Raw genomic sequence first — 15676 nt, forward strand, 5'->3', positions numbered from 1 at the left:
CCTGGTTTTCTCCACTCATACCTCTTAGGCTGCAGTCACACTATCAGTATTTGGTCAGTATTTCTCATCAGTATTTTTAAGCCAAAACCAGGAGTGGGTGATAAATACAGAAGTGGTGCATATGTTTCTATGATACTTTTCCTCTGATTTTTCCACTCCTGGTTTTGGCTTACAAATACTGATGTAAAATACTGACCAAATACTGCTAGTGTGATGGCAGCCTTAGAATTATCACCAAAAACTTTCTCTCATCTCCCTACTGCATCTGTGGAGCTCAGCCACAGTGATCTTGGGGTCCTTCTTTACCTCTCTCACCAAGACTCTTCTCCCACGATTGCTCAGTTTGGCTGGATGGTCAGGTCTAGGAAGACTTCTGGTGGTCCCAAACTTCTTCCATTTGAGGATTATGGAGGCCACTATGCTCTTAGGAACCTTGAGTGCTGCAGAAATTCTGTTGTGACCTTGGCCAGATAAGTGCCTTGCCACAATTCTGTCTCTGAGCTCCTTCACCAGTTCCTTTGACCTCATGATTCTTATTTGCTCTTACATGCACTGTGAGCTGTGAGGTCTTTCATAGAAAGGTGTGTCCCTTTCCAAATCAAGTTCTATCAGTTTAACTAAAAACAGCTGGACTTCAATGAAGGAGTAGAACCCTCTCATGGAGGATCACAAGGAAATGGACAGCATGTGACTTAAGGCCATGTGCACACGTTCAGGATTTTTCAAGTTTTTTTTGCGTTTTTTCGCTATAAAAACGTGATAAAAATGCGAAAAAAACGCTTACATATGCCTCCTTTTATTTACAGGGTATTCCGCATTTTTTGTGCAAATGTTGCGATTTTTTTCCGCGAAAAAATCGCATCGCGGAAAAAAAAGCAACATGTTCATTAAAAATGCAGAATTGCGGGGATTCGGCACACCTAGGAGTGCATTGATCTGCTTACTTCCCGCACGGGGCTGTGTTCCCGCCTCTCCGGTGCATGCTCTCTCTTCGGTTTCTATAGCTGGTGTGCGGTGAAGGACCTGTGATGACGTCACTGTCTTGTGATTGGTCGCGTGACCGCTCATGTGACTCACGCGACCAATCACAAGCCGTGACGTCATCACAGGTCCTGAACCACACCGGCATCTATAGGAACGGACGCCGCCGAGGAGATCCGCTGTCTGCAGGTGAGTATAACCATTTTTTACTTTTTTAATTATTTTTAAACATTCTATCTTTTACTATAGATGCTGCATAAGCAGCATCTATAGTAACAAGTTGGTCACACTTGTCAAACAGTATGTTTGACAAGTGTGACCAACTTGTCAGTCAGTTTTCCAAGCGATGCTACAGATCGCTTGGAAAACTTTAGCATTCTGCAAGCTAATTACGCTTGCAGAATGCTAAAAAAACGCGAAAAAAAACGGGAAAAAAACGCAAAAAAAAATGCGGATTTCTTGCAGAAAATTTCCGTTTTTCTTCAGGAAATTTCTGCAAGAAATCCGGACGTGTGCACATACCCTAAATATGAGTGTCTGAGCAAACGGTCTGAATACTTATGACCATGTGATATTTTGTTTTTCTATTTTAAATAATTTGCAAAAATTTCTACATTTCTGTTTTTTTCAGTCAAGATGGGGTGCATTAACCCCTTTACCTCAGAGGGTGGTTTGCATGTTAATGATCGGGCCAATTTTTACAATTCTGACCACTGTCCCTTTATGAGGTAATAAATCCAGAGCACTTCCATGGATCCTGTTGATTCTGAGTCTGTTTTCTCGTGACATATTGTACTTCATGGTAGTGGTAAAATTTCTTTGATATGACTTGCATTTATTTATGAAAAAAACTTTTTTTGAAAATTTAGAAAATTTTGCAATTTTCCAACTTTGAATTTTCATGCCCTTAAATCACAAAGATATGTCACACAAAATACTTAATAAGTAACATTTCCACATGTCTACTTTACATCAGCATCATTTCTCATTTTTACAACACCATTTTTTTTAGGAACCACATCCCATATGAAGTCACTTTAAGGGGTCTATATGATACAAAATGCCCAAAAGTGACATGATTCTAAAAACTGCACCCTTCAAGGTGCTCAAAACCACATTCAAGAAGTTTATTAACCCTTCAGGTGCTTCACAAAAAATTTTGGAATGTTTAAAAAAAAATAAACATTTAACTTTTTTCACAAAAAATTTACTTCAGATCCAAATTTTATTTTACCAAGGGTAGAAGGAGAAATTGGACCCAAAAGTTGTTGTGCAATTTGTCCTGAGTACGCTGATACCCCATATGTGCAGGTAAATCACTGTTTGGGCACATGGCAGAGCTCGGAAGGGAAGGAGCGCCATTTTACTTTTTCAATGCAAAATTGGCAGAATTAAGATCGGACACCATGTCACCTTTGACAAGCCCCTGATGTGCCTAAACAGCGGAAACCCCCCACAATTGACACCATTTTGGAAACTAGACCCCCCCAGGGAACTTATCTAGATGTGTGGTGAGCACTTTGAACCCCCAAGTGCTTCACAGAAGCTTATACGTAGAGCCGTGAAAAGAAAAAATCATATTTTTTCTACAAAAATGATCTTTTCGCCCCCAATTTTTTATTTTCCCAAGGGTAACAGGAGGAATTGGACCTCAAAGGTTGTTGTGCAATTTGTTCAGAGTACGCTTATATCCTATATGTGGGTAAACTACTGTTTGGGCTCATGGCAGAGCTCGGAAGGGAAGGAGCACCGTTGGACTTTTTCAACCCAAAATTGGCTGGAATTGAGGGGAATTCTAGGGGTGCAGTGACCATATTGACACCATGAGTGTGTGAGCAGGTTGCGGGATGCAGTAACGGACAGGAGGAAGAGCAAGGGTTAAAGTTAATTATACTGAAACAGGGGTATAATCCGCGCAGGGAGGGAAAAGTAAAGGCAGGGATATGGCAGGTGATATGAGGACAATCGGTGTGCTAAGGGAGGTGATGAGGGCAAAAGGTATAACAACTGTTCATTAAGGTAAACTTATCAGTCTGGTAGCTTCCTGACTGCAGAGTCTTAGGTTCTAATGGTGGTGCCGTCACGGTCAGCCCAGGATGAATCTGGTGTTGTCCTGGAGGCATTGATGATCCGGTTCCTAGCGGTGGTGATGAGTCCTTGACATCTTGCATGGGGTCCTGGGTCCAGGATTTGAGTTGCAGAGCGAAGAGTAGTCTCTAACACTGCCAGGGCTTGACGAAGCTCGGCAGAAGTATGTGGGTGAAAGAGGGAACAATTCTCGGTAAGTTACCCGGTGTTTCTTAGGGGGCACGCGCGCAAAATTTATTGGCCCGTAGCATTGGGTACCTTGAGCAGTGGGAGCCAACAGACAAAATACAGTTCTCGGGTCACAGTCTTTGTAAGTGGCAGCAGGGACACTATAGCATGGACCTGCGCTGTCATGGTGCTCAGAGGATGGAGCACCAAACTTCCCCTGCTGCGCGCTATGTGCTCCCACTATGTCTCACCGCCTTTTTGTGCGCTTTGCCCTTTTTATCCTAGCTACACCCCCTGCTGTCGAGTGCAAAGGTCGGTCAGGGTCTCTATCCTTTCCCCCAGACAACAAAGGTGACAGTCCCAACAGTTCCGAACCCGGCGCAAGAAAGGTACCCCCAGTCCGGTCCCTGTTCTTACACTCCCCCTCTCCTTTTGCTCACCATTCCATGGGCGAGAATTCTTGCAGTTTTCCTTGACATTCTACTAGTCCTTGAACTATTTGTTGCCAAATAAATTGTTCTTGATTGTATCTGTTGGGGGGTATTCCGGCTATGGCCCATTCGGAGAAGCTTAAGTCAGAAGGAGTAGTCAAATCAGGTTGAGTAGTCGAGTCGGGCTGAACAGATGAGGGCGGGAAATTGTGCCCATTTCCAACAGAGCAACCACTCCAGGAACTTCAGGAACCTCAGAAACTTTAGGAACTTCAGTGAATTGGCCCTCTCTTGAATTTACAGGTGACAGATCAGGCAACTCTTCGTCTTGACAAACAGCAACGGCCAGAGGGAACATTTCAGGAGTACTTTTCCCCTCTTCAATTTGGTCAGGATTAGTGTTGAGCATTCCGATACCTCAAGTATCGGGTATTGGCTGATACTTGCTGTATCGGAATTCTGATACCGAGTTTCGATATTTTTGTGATATCGGAAATCGGAATCGGAAGTTCCCAGTGTATGGTTCCCAGGGTCTGGAGGAGAGGAGACTCTCCTTCAGGCCCTGGGATCCATATTCATGTAAAAAATAAAGAATTAAAATAAAAAATATGGATATACTCACCCGTCCGGCGGCCCCTGGACCTTACCGCTGTTAACCAGCAGCCTCCGTTCCTAAGAATGAGGAGTTTAGGACCTGCGATGACGTCGCGGCTTGTGATTGGTCACGTGAGCGGTCACATGAGCGGTCACGCGACCAATCACAAGCCGCGACGTCAGCCGCGACGTCATCTAAGGTCCTAAACTCCTCATTCTTAGGAACGGAGGCTGCCGGTTAACAGCGGTAAGGTCCAGGGGCCGCCGGACGGGTGAGTATATCCATATTTTTTATTTTAATTCTTTATTTTTTACATGAATATGGATCCCAGGGCCTGAAGGAGAGTTTCCTCTCCTTCAGACCCTGGGAACCATCCAGGATACCTTCCGATACTTGAGTCCCATTGACTTGTATTGGTATCGGTTATCGGTATCGGCGATATCCGATATTTTTCGGGTATCGGCCGATACTATCCGATACCGATACTTTCAAGTATCGGAAGGTATCGCTCAACACTAGTCAGGATCTTTTGACACACAGGGACATAGCATATTGCGGTGAACTACTCGAGTGGGAGCATCTTCTTCCCCTTCAGGTTGAATTTCATAGATGGGCCCTTCCTGGCTGATTCTCCACTTCACCCCATACAGGGTTTTTTTCCCACCGGTACTCCAGTTTGTCTCTAGGATGCTTATCTCGGACCAACACTCGGTCCCCGGCTTGAAGAGCTGTCCCTCGCAGAGGAGCTGTCTCTGGATGCTCAAGTTCCCGAAACATGGTCTGCAGCAGCTGATGTAGTGTCTGCAGACGATGACAATGTTCTCAGATCCAAGTGGACAACCCCATCCGTGAGTAGTCCTCCTCTGGATCCAACTCCAACTCGGTGATCTTCCTTCCTGGCCAGCCGAACAGCAGGTTATATAGAATGTAACTGGTGGTGTGATGTTCTCGGTTGTTATACGCCCACACTAACTCAGCTACAAATTCAGGCCAGCGGGCTTTTCGGTCTTCCTCTAGTGTCCTTAGCATCTGTATAAGTCCAATTGAACCGTTCACAGGCTCCATTTCCATGAGGTTGATAAGGCGTCATCCGAGATTTTTCGATCTGGTACAGACGATGCAGTTCTTCTATTACTCGCCCTAAAAAACAGGCACCTTGATTGGAGTGAATTCTCTTCGGGCAGCCGAACACTTGAGTGAAATTCTTGCAGACGGCATGTGCTACTGATTTGGGAGTTTGGTCACGTGTCGGAGTCACAACGACAAACTTAGTGAAACGGTCCATCATTACTAGACAATTATCATATCCTTGGTGGGCTCGGACCTCTCGTCAGATAATCTATAATCCAATACTACTATCTTTTCTAGGGCACTTGCGCCCAGCATTACTATATTCTAGAGAGTTGCTTTAGAATTTAGAGGGTACAGAGAACCACACAGCAGGTGCAGTAATAGGGACACATACGGCAGCAGCAATGGGGTACCAGTAGGATGAGGAGTTTGTGCAGGTTGGGAATAGATGGTGATGTGCTGAAAATATGAGAAGTGAAATGTGTCTTTATTGTAATGTCTGCAGCCGAGTCCTGGGTGGAAGTAGTTGTGTCGGTCTGGGCCAGATGGACAAGACCGGAAAAGTGAATAACTCCATCAGAAAGAACGTTAGCAGTAAGTCACCATCTGTTACTGTACTTTCATCTGTTATATGTTCTGCAGGGCTGGTATCTACCACTGACCATATGGTGGTAATATCAATGTTGGTCTTTGTATAGTGATTATTTTCAACAACAGTGCTGTCATCTGCTGAGGTTCTCCTCCACCATTAGGGGGCGTCACCCAGTTGTAATCAAGGTTACCTGCTTAGGGGCCCACTCAGAAGCTTCGCCCCCCCTGAAACAAAACCCTAGCTACACCTAATGTTAAAAAAGATGTTCTGCAGCAGTTGAGGTGTGTATTAGAAGAAGAAATAATGCACTTTAATTGTATATGGTTCATTTTAGAATTCCCAGCATCTTTTCTATTTTACAGCATTATATATTCGTCCTTTACCTTATGTCACAATAAAAAGCATTGGGATTTTAAAGTGAATCGGTCAGCAGGATTTCACACCCTAAACTATTAATATGCACATTTAGCTCTTTCAAAGACAAGTTCAGAAATACCATTACAAGGCCAGTTCATTCCTCCATTACTGAGAAATCAGTGTTTGATTTGATATGGAAATGAGGCTGAAGAAATATTTGTAGGTCTTAAACCTGTGTCACTCCAGCTCTTTTACCTGCCCATCGCCACCTTCTGCTGCTTGCCTAAAAACCTGTATGTCTATGTCACTTCAGGTAAAAAAAACCATCAGTCAAGCAGGAGGAGGTTTCCCTGGGTGGGGAATAGAGCTGAAGTGATACAGGTTTCAGATCTACAAATAGCTCTTCATCTTCATTTGCTTATCAAGTCAAATGCTGATTTTACAGTAACAGAGGAATGTACTGGCCATGTAAATATTTTGCTGGACTTGTCCTTCCAAGAGCGACATGTATATATATTAATAGCTAGGGAGTTGAAATTCTGCTGACAGATATCTTTCAATTTATTATACTTTATAAGTTAACATATTCAAAACCAATAGAAAAAAAATGTTAAAGGGAACCTGTCAGCAGATTTTGCCACTATAAGATGCAGCCACTGCCTTTCAGGGCTCATATACAGCATTCTATAATGCTGTAGATAAGCCTCCGGTCCAACCTGTAAGTGAAGAAAAATAAGTTATATTATACTCACCCGGCGGTGGCGGTCCGGTCCGATGGGTGACGCAGGTCCGGGTCCTCCCATGTTCTTGCAACGCCGCCCTCTTGCTTCTTCATCGCTCCCCAGAATCAGTGCTCCTGCACAGGCGTACTTATCTGTCCTGTTGAGGGCAGAGTAAATACTGCAGTGCACAGGCGCTGGACCTGTCTGACTTTTCCCGGAACCTGCGCACTGCAGAACTTTACTCTGCCCTCAACACGGTAGATAAGTACGCCTGCACAGAAGCACCTATGCCGGGGAGCGATAAAGAAGCAGGAGGGCAGCGTCGCAAGAAGATGGGAGGCGCGGGACCCAACCTGCGACACACATCGGACCGGACCACCCCACGGGTGAGTATAATAAAACTTATTTTTCAGTTCTTTCAGGTCGGGTTAGGGACATATCTACAACATTATAGAATGCTGTAGATAAGCCCTGAAAGGCAGTGGCCACATCTTATAGTGGTAAAATCTGCTGACAGGTTCCCTTTAAAAGAAAAAAAAACGACAACATCTACGATCATTTGTACCATGCTCCAAGTTTTGAAATAGTTTTGGTTGGCGGAGCCTCTTTTAGTGCTTTACACACCTTGCAGTAATGAGTCTGCCAATCAGTATTTCCAAAGGGATGAAGTCTGGATCTCCATGAAAAATACTGTTGGTAAGCTTTCTCATCACCATCTAACTTCAAGATATATTTAGCGAGCTCTTCAGCTGTGGAGAAGTCATCTACATGGATAAAAGAGTCTTTTGGAATAAAGCATTCATAGTTTTTCCGAGTAGGACCAAGAACAACTGGTACGCATCCAAACGACAATGCGTTCTTCCAAAGTTTCTCTGTAATATAGTCTTCATGAATAGAGTTTTCAAAGGCAAGATAAAACTTGTACTGTGACAAAGTTTGTTCATGTTTAATTCTTGGCATAGGTAAATGCTGCCTTCCATAAATGTCTACAGATAGAAATTTTTTTAGTTCCTCATAATAGCGTACTCTTTTAGAACCTGGATTCCAGTTACTTATTGCCCAGGCCACCAGCTTGGTCTTTGGAGGAATTTGGAAGGTATCTCCTTCTTTATTTGGATCTAACCAACCATAAGGTGAGAAAATATCTGAGTCAGCTCTGTAAGACATTGTGAGGTTGATAAGATCATCCATAAAATGCAAATTTGGGCTATGTGATGGAGACTCCAAGTTAAACCAAACCCAGTACTGATTTGATGGTCTTGGCATCTGGGGTAATTGTTTTCTGGAATTACAAACATCTCTGCGATGAATAACAATTGCATCTGCGGAAGAATATAATGATCTGTTAGCTGTATAAAAGCAGCCAGAAAAATCAATGTATGGGGGACATTCATTAAGTGGAAATTTTTCACCAAATGGCCACGTCCAAACAAGGATGATCTTAGTATTGTTAGCTGTTTCCGGGGGGATACTTGTATATGAAAACTTACTGCTAATCAATGAGCGATTTCCATAGTTACAGAGTGAAAAGAAAATGGTTGAGAGGAACAGTTGTGCAATCAAAAAGATAAAAGCATTCCTGCATGTCAGAGTTTTCCCTTGGTGCTCCATTTATTTAGGCAGAATCAATGGAAGAGCTTGTATCTGGAGATGAAACTGACAAGTATCATACCTGTAGGAGAAAAACAAAATATATTTATGTCACAAAAACATTGATGCAAATTATTATTTATTTTTAATTTTAGAAGGTTCAGCTTCTCTTTATACTAGAGATTTAGCTTATCTTGATAACCCCCTTTGTGTTTCATTGGTGCATGTACATGTTATATAGGAGGACCCCTGCTCGGGATCCTCTCTTTCAGCCATAGACCAAAAAGAAGGAAACTGAACATATGGTCCAAGAACAAAGAGTATGACAAAAGAATTAAGGCTAAAATACCTTTTATTAGTGAGAGTAGGATGAAGTAGCACTACTTGCATAAAGAGGTGCCCGCACAAGTTAAGAAAAAAGGAAATGAAATATGATTATACATAACAATAATAATACCTTAAAAACCGAACCATAGGGTAATGGATGGGAAGATAATTTATATAAATATATCAGCATAAATAGCAGAGTAATTAGCAATTTATAAGAAACTAGATGATGTCCCGATTCTAACGCATCGAGTATTCTAGAATATGTATGTAGGTTATTTATGAAGATTTCAGAATAATGCAATGAATACACAGGATTCGGCCAGCCGGGTGCGACCAGTTAGCGAAGCGTGGTTCAAATCCCACGCCAATCCACGGCCGGACTGCATCTGTCACTGATTGGTCGCGCTCGGCCGGCTGCGAACAATCAGTGAAGCCAGGGACGGCTCCAGGTTTTTGAGGGCCCCGGGCGAAAGAGCCTCACAGCCCACGTAGCATATAACACAGATATAGCATAGCCACGTATTATATAGCACAGCCACGTAGTATATAGCACAGCCACATAGTATATTACACAGCCACATAGTATATAGCACAGCCACGTAGTATATAGCACAGCCAATGTAGTATATTGCACAGCCACATAGTATATTGCACAGCCATGTAGTATATAGCACAGCCACATAGTATATTTCTCAGCCATGTAGTATATAGCACAGCCCATGCAGTATATAACACAGCCACGTAGTATATAGCACAGCCCACGTAGTATATAGCACAGCCCACGCAGTATATAACACAGCCCATGCAGTATATAACACAGCCCATGTAGTATATAGCACAGCCACGTAGTATATTGCACAGCCACACAGTATATAGCACAGCCCACGTAGTATATAACACAGCCCACGCAGTATATAACACAGCCCACACAGTATATAACACAGCCCACGTAGTATATAACACAGCCCACGTATTATATAGAAATGTGGGCACCATATCCCTGTTAAAAAAATAATTAAAATAAAAAGTAGTTATATACTCACCTTCCGGTGGCCCCCAGATCCAGCCCAGGCTTTTAGCAATGCTCCTCGCGACGCTCCGTTCCCAGCAATGCCTTGCGGCAATAACCCGTGATGATGTAGCGGTCTCGCGAGACCGCTACATCATCTGGGGTCATTGCCGTAATGCATTCTTGGGACCGGAGCATCGCGAGGAGCGGGAAAGGCTGCCGCGGACGCCGGAATGTGAGAATATAACGATTTTTTTTATTATTATTTTTAACATATGTTTTAACTATTGATGCTGCATAGGCAGCATCAATAATAAAAAGTTGGTCACACTTACAGGGTTAATGGCAGCGTGAACGGACTGAGTTACACTGCTTTATGCCGCGGTGTAACGCAGTCCATTTAACGGACTGCTAAAATGCTATGTGGGCGCTGACTGGAGGGGAGTATGGAGGGGGAACTAGCTGGAGGGGAGTAGGGAGGGGCCAATTCACGGCCGGACTGTGCCTGTCACTGATTGGTCATGCCCAGCCAGCCGCGACCAATCAGTGACGCGGGATTTCCGTGACAGACAAACAGACAGACAAACAGACGAAGGTGGACCTTAAGGTACCGTCACATTAAGTGACGCTGCAGCGATATAGACAACGAGCCGATTGCTGCAGCGTCGCTGTTTAGGTCGCTAGGAGACATCAGACACTGGCAACAGCAGAACGATGCAGGAGCGATCCAGTGACGTACTTATCGTTCTTGCTGGTTGTTTGCTCCAGTTCGCTCCATGAAGAAACATTGCAGGCATCGTTGCTTTTGCTGTCAAACACGCCGATACACGCCGATCTGATGACCAGATAAAGTTCTAGACTTCTAGCTCCGACCAGCGATATCACAGCGGGATCCAGATCGCTGCTGCGTGTCAAACACAACGAGATCGCTATCCAGGATGCTGCAACGTCACGGATCGTTGTCGTTCTCGTTGGAAAGTTGTTTAGTGTGAAGGTACCTTTAGACTATTATATACATAGATAACAGAGCCCACGAGAAAAGATGGCTCACAGTATAAGTGTAACCATCAATGACTCACTGTATGTGTGAAATAGGACAGTCTTCTGGATGTAAGAGTATCAGAGGAAACAGTAACTGTGCTATATACAATGAAGGAAAATAGACACCACAGGGATGTAAATTCATGTAAAGGTATGAACAATACATCACTATAAGGTTGTGTAGATTGTCCAAAATAAAGGAGAACAAGTGAATAGAAGCAGGAGATGCAAGACCTACAAAAAAAAGTCGTTATAATTGCAATATATTGATAGGGCAAGTAGGTACAAGGAGGAGATGCACAACCTGTGGGGTACAATTAATCTGGAGAAGGATGGAATACTGCGGGTATGGGTACAATAGATTACCTGTATGGTTCACGGTCCTGGTGCGGTGCACACCCCAAAGTACTTTTCAGAACGTGTCCTCTTTATTCATGTAGTGCCACTAATAAAGGTATTTTAGCCTTAATTATATTGTCCTACTCTTTGTTGTAGTACCTGGATAACATCATCGTCTTCTCCAAGACCTATGAAGACCACTTGAAGCACCTGGCCGAGGTGGTCGAAGCCCTGTCCATCTTTGGCCTGAAAGTGAAGCTGTCCAAATGCCACCTGCTGAAGCCCAAGGTGCAGTACCTAGGTCATGTGGTAAGCTCTGAAGGTGTGGCACCAGTCCCTGACAAAGTCACTGTTATCAGGGTCTGGCCAAAACCCAACATCATTCATGAAGTACGGCAGTTCCTCGGGTTGGTAGGCTACTACCAGAGATTCATCATGGACTTTACCAAGATAGCCGCACCACTGCAAGACCTCCTAATGGGCCGTTCAAGTGGAACAACAGACTAGAAGAATCCTTCACTCGGTTGAAGTTGGCTTTCACGGGGGATGAAGTCCTGGACTACCCTGACTATGACCAACCATTCATACTTTACACTGACGCCAGCAACGTGGAATTGGGAGCAGTGCTGTCACAAATGCAGAAAGGCAGAGAGAGAGTGATTGCCTATGCCAGCAGGAAGCTTTGTCCCACTGAAAGGAACCCTGACAACTACAGTTCCTTTAAGCTGGAGTTCCTCGCCATAGTCTGGGCGGTGATGGAGTGCTTCAAGCAATACCAGGCATCAGCGAAGTTTACTATTTACATGGACAATAATCCGCTAACCCACCTTGAAACAGCAAAGCTGGGTGCACTGGAGCCATGATGGATGGCCAGGCTGTCCAACTACGAGTTTACCATCAAGTACCGAGTGTGACATAAGAACGCTAATGCTGATACGCTGTCCAGAATGCCCAATTTTCCAGACAAGAGAGAAGATCCGGAAGCAGCAGTTATGGAAGGAGAAGGGCAAGCTGTTTATTTATGAGGGTAAGCTGTGTCGGAGGAACATCAACCCACGCACTCATGAACTGGTTTGGCAGGTGGTAGTCCCGAAGCGGGATGCGCCTATGGCCTTGGAAGTGTACCACGATGGAGCAGAAAATTTTGGGTTGAAGAAATTGGAGGTCCTACTTCATGAAAGATTCTACTGGGTTGGCATGAGAAGAGCCATTGAGAAGTGGTGCCTAGAGTGTGGCCCATGCAACTTGTGCAGGAAAGACCGCAACAGCCAGCGAGCCCCATTACAGCCAATAATCACCAAACAACCGCTCGAATTGGTAGCCTTCGACCATGTGAAGCTAGCCCCAAGCTGGTCAGGCTATGTCTACGCCCTCACCATAGCGGACCATTACTCAAGGTTCCTGGTAGTCGTTCCTGTTAAAGACCAAACAGCAAAGATGGCAGCCAAAGCATTCCGAGAACACTTTTGTCGACCGCACGGTTACTCTGAACAAGTGCTCACCGACTAAGGCCCAGCCTTTGAGGCAGAAGTGTTTCAGGAGTTCTGTAACCTGTACAGCTGCTAGAAAATCAGGACAACGCTTTACCATCCGCAGACAAATGGCATGTGCGAGAAAATGAACCAGGTGGTAATTGACCAATTGAAGACCTTGCCCGTGGAAGAGAGAAACTAGTGGCCAGAGAAGTTGCCAGATTTGGTAGACCTATACAACCATATCCCGGTAAACTCCACTAACTGTTCACCCAACTATCTAATGAGAGCAAGACCTGGCAAGTTACCCATTGACTTGGGCATGAGAGTCCTAATGCCTGAAACCACATCACCAGATGCGGACTGGGATACAGCGCGGCAGCTACAATACCACAAAGTGCAAGAATGTGTAGAAAAGAGTTTGTCCCAGGCAAGACAGAGGCAGGAGAGAAATTATAATCAGCACACCCCTGCAGTTCCCTTGTCACCTGGAGAACAAGTACTCAAAAGAAAGAGAAGAATGCACAAACTAGATGATCAGTGGGAATAACAAGGTATGCCTCCTCAGTAAAGATGGAGAAGAAACCTCAGCAGCAGTATCAAGAAATCACCTGATCAAGAGATATGCCCTGATCAATTTAGAAACAAAGAGGAAGACCAAAATGCCCCTCAACCTATGGAAGAGGAAGAAGAGAAAATCCATACCATTCTTGGAGACTTTCCCCAGTCGTGGACATAGGTAAACCAAGCCATCGTAGTACCTGTCTTGATCTTTCCCCAGTCTACTGCACTGGAAGCAGCAGAGACTCTAGATCTGTCGGTCAAGCAGAAGATGCCACACCAGCAGCGGAGCAAGAAAATCAACCCCCTGCTAGCGGTGAATCTGTCAGATCCATGGTGAGTCTAAGAAGTCACAGACGGCTGCCCAGTTTGCCAATACAATGCAGGCCTACCAGTAGCACAGACACTAGAGGGTCCAAAACAGCAGCAGCAGACACATGAGACCATGCTAGGTCATCAGAGATACTTGTACTGCGCAGATCCACCTGTAGTACCAGAGGTCAGATCCCAGTTCGGTATAGGGACTAAAGTATAAAAATATTAAGAATATAAATAAGTTGAAATGTATAAGTTTGCAACCATTAAAGCATGAGTACCTACAGAGACTACTGTATGAACTTTTAAACATACTTAGTAATCTTTTAAAGGACAATTGGGCCACAGGACTATGTGTGGTCAGGACCTTTTCTTGTACATAGTTATCCCAGTTTGGCCTAGAAAATAAACCGCCGGCGTGGCCGACGACCAAGCCCACCAACAGAGTGGCCTGTAGCCACTCCCCGGGACAATAAATAAGGTGGATTGGGGTGGTTCCCACCGAGGAAACTCAAAAGTCTGGAGGGTAACACAAATGGACCAGTGTTGCCCCCCAAGAACTTAATTGGCCAATTCTTACCATTTTGTTTTGGTTTCTGTAATTTTTTTATATTTTTGAAACTCTGTAAACTTTTACAATTGTACACCTGTTGACATGTTTTCTTTTTGTTTCCTCAGTTCGAGAGTACTGAATTGTACTGGGGGGAATGTGGTACTCCAGGAGTCCGGTTGCCACAATGGCATTACCTTCCTCATGGGGGGAGGTGATGTCATGGCTGGAGGTAAGGAGGGATCCCCTTAGCAGGTAATACAAATATACAACACCTTCCTGACTCCAGACCAGAAGGGGGAGCTCTAAACCTGGTTTCAGGGGAACTTCCCTATTAGTTCTGGTCTGGAGGCGGGGTTAGTGAGTTCAGTGTGACACAGTGAAGGAGGAAGAGGCAAGAAGTGAGGAGAATCTGGGGGATAGAAGCTGCAACTGAGCTCACCCCAGGACTAAGCACCGAAGTCTGGACAACGGAGTCCATGTTTGTGTGGGAACTTCAGGCCTAACAACCAAATCTGGAGGACAGGAGATTGCAGATCTCCTGACCCCAGCTGACACCCAAAGGCACTGCAGCATACGAGAGCCCAGAGTCACCAAGAGGGAGTGACACCTGGAACAGGCTCAAGCTGCCTGGCATGCGGGTAGTGTTTCACTTAGTGGACAGACTGAGAGAGGGACTTGAGGAGAACTAAAAGCACCAAGCACCCAGAGAACAGCGCAGTAGGAAGGCATCCAACCCCCACTTGACGAGGGGGACTCTGAATTGCTTCCAGGCTGCCCAGATCTCCATCACCAGCTGTGACTTGTGCCCCGGACTGCACCTTCAACCTGAGATTAAAGGCAAAGAAACTACAGTCCTTGTGTCCGCCACTCATTTTCTGCACCCTCATTCCTGCACCCCAACATCTACCATCCCTCATAAACTGTTCTGGTAGCCCTTTCCATCATCCATCCGTTTTCATTACACGCCCAGGGCAACGGACCGGGTCACCGCTGCCGTGACCACCCCTTTAAGAACTGTCTGACCCGGCCCTAGTGGGTGCTGCAGAAGCATATTGCTTTTAGATCTGCCTAAGGATCTCCATTCCCCCTTTCCTTAGCGTTTGGGCTTCCTTCCCCTCTTGTTGCACTTAGTCTTCCCACACTGTGCATGACATTTATCTACAGATGAAGTGACGATTTTGACTCCATGGGTATTTTCCAGAAACAAGCAGCAATAAATGTTGCCAAGCAAAAATTGTAAATTACCGTTGTAATGACCAGTACATTGCAGTAACCAGTACGTTATGCCCAGTCCGTGCTTCTAGAGACATGCAACTATAAGTTAAGTGAGCACTCATCGCTACAAAAATGACAAACATGTGGATGCTTATATATATGGTTTAGGTACATTGTGAGGCTCAGAAGGGAGGGGGCATTTGGATTTGGGAGTGGAGAATTTGCTGAATTTTCAGTTCATTTGCC

At 44.8% G+C, this 15676-nt stretch overlaps 1 protein-coding gene across 1 annotated transcript; it reads right to left on the bottom strand.

Moving 5' to 3' along the window:
• Positions 1-7560: 7560 nt before the first annotated feature.
• LOC143809620 (4-galactosyl-N-acetylglucosaminide 3-alpha-L-fucosyltransferase FUT6-like) lies at positions 7561-8616 on the bottom strand. Its single transcript, XM_077292668.1, has one exon. The coding sequence runs from the start codon at positions 8614-8616 to the stop codon at positions 7561-7563; it is 1056 nt and encodes a 351-aa protein (XP_077148783.1).
• Positions 8617-15676: the final 7060 nt, after the last annotated feature.

Source organism: Ranitomeya variabilis, chromosome 2, assembly GCF_051348905.1.
Source record: "Ranitomeya variabilis isolate aRanVar5 chromosome 2, aRanVar5.hap1, whole genome shotgun sequence".
NCBI classification, from domain to species: Eukaryota; Metazoa; Chordata; class Amphibia; order Anura; family Dendrobatidae; genus Ranitomeya; species Ranitomeya variabilis.

Coding starts and splice junctions, on each gene's coding strand:
- LOC143809620 (XM_077292668.1), bottom strand. CDS start 8,616: ATGGAGCACCAAGGGAAAACTCTGACATGCAGGAATGCTTTTATCTTT.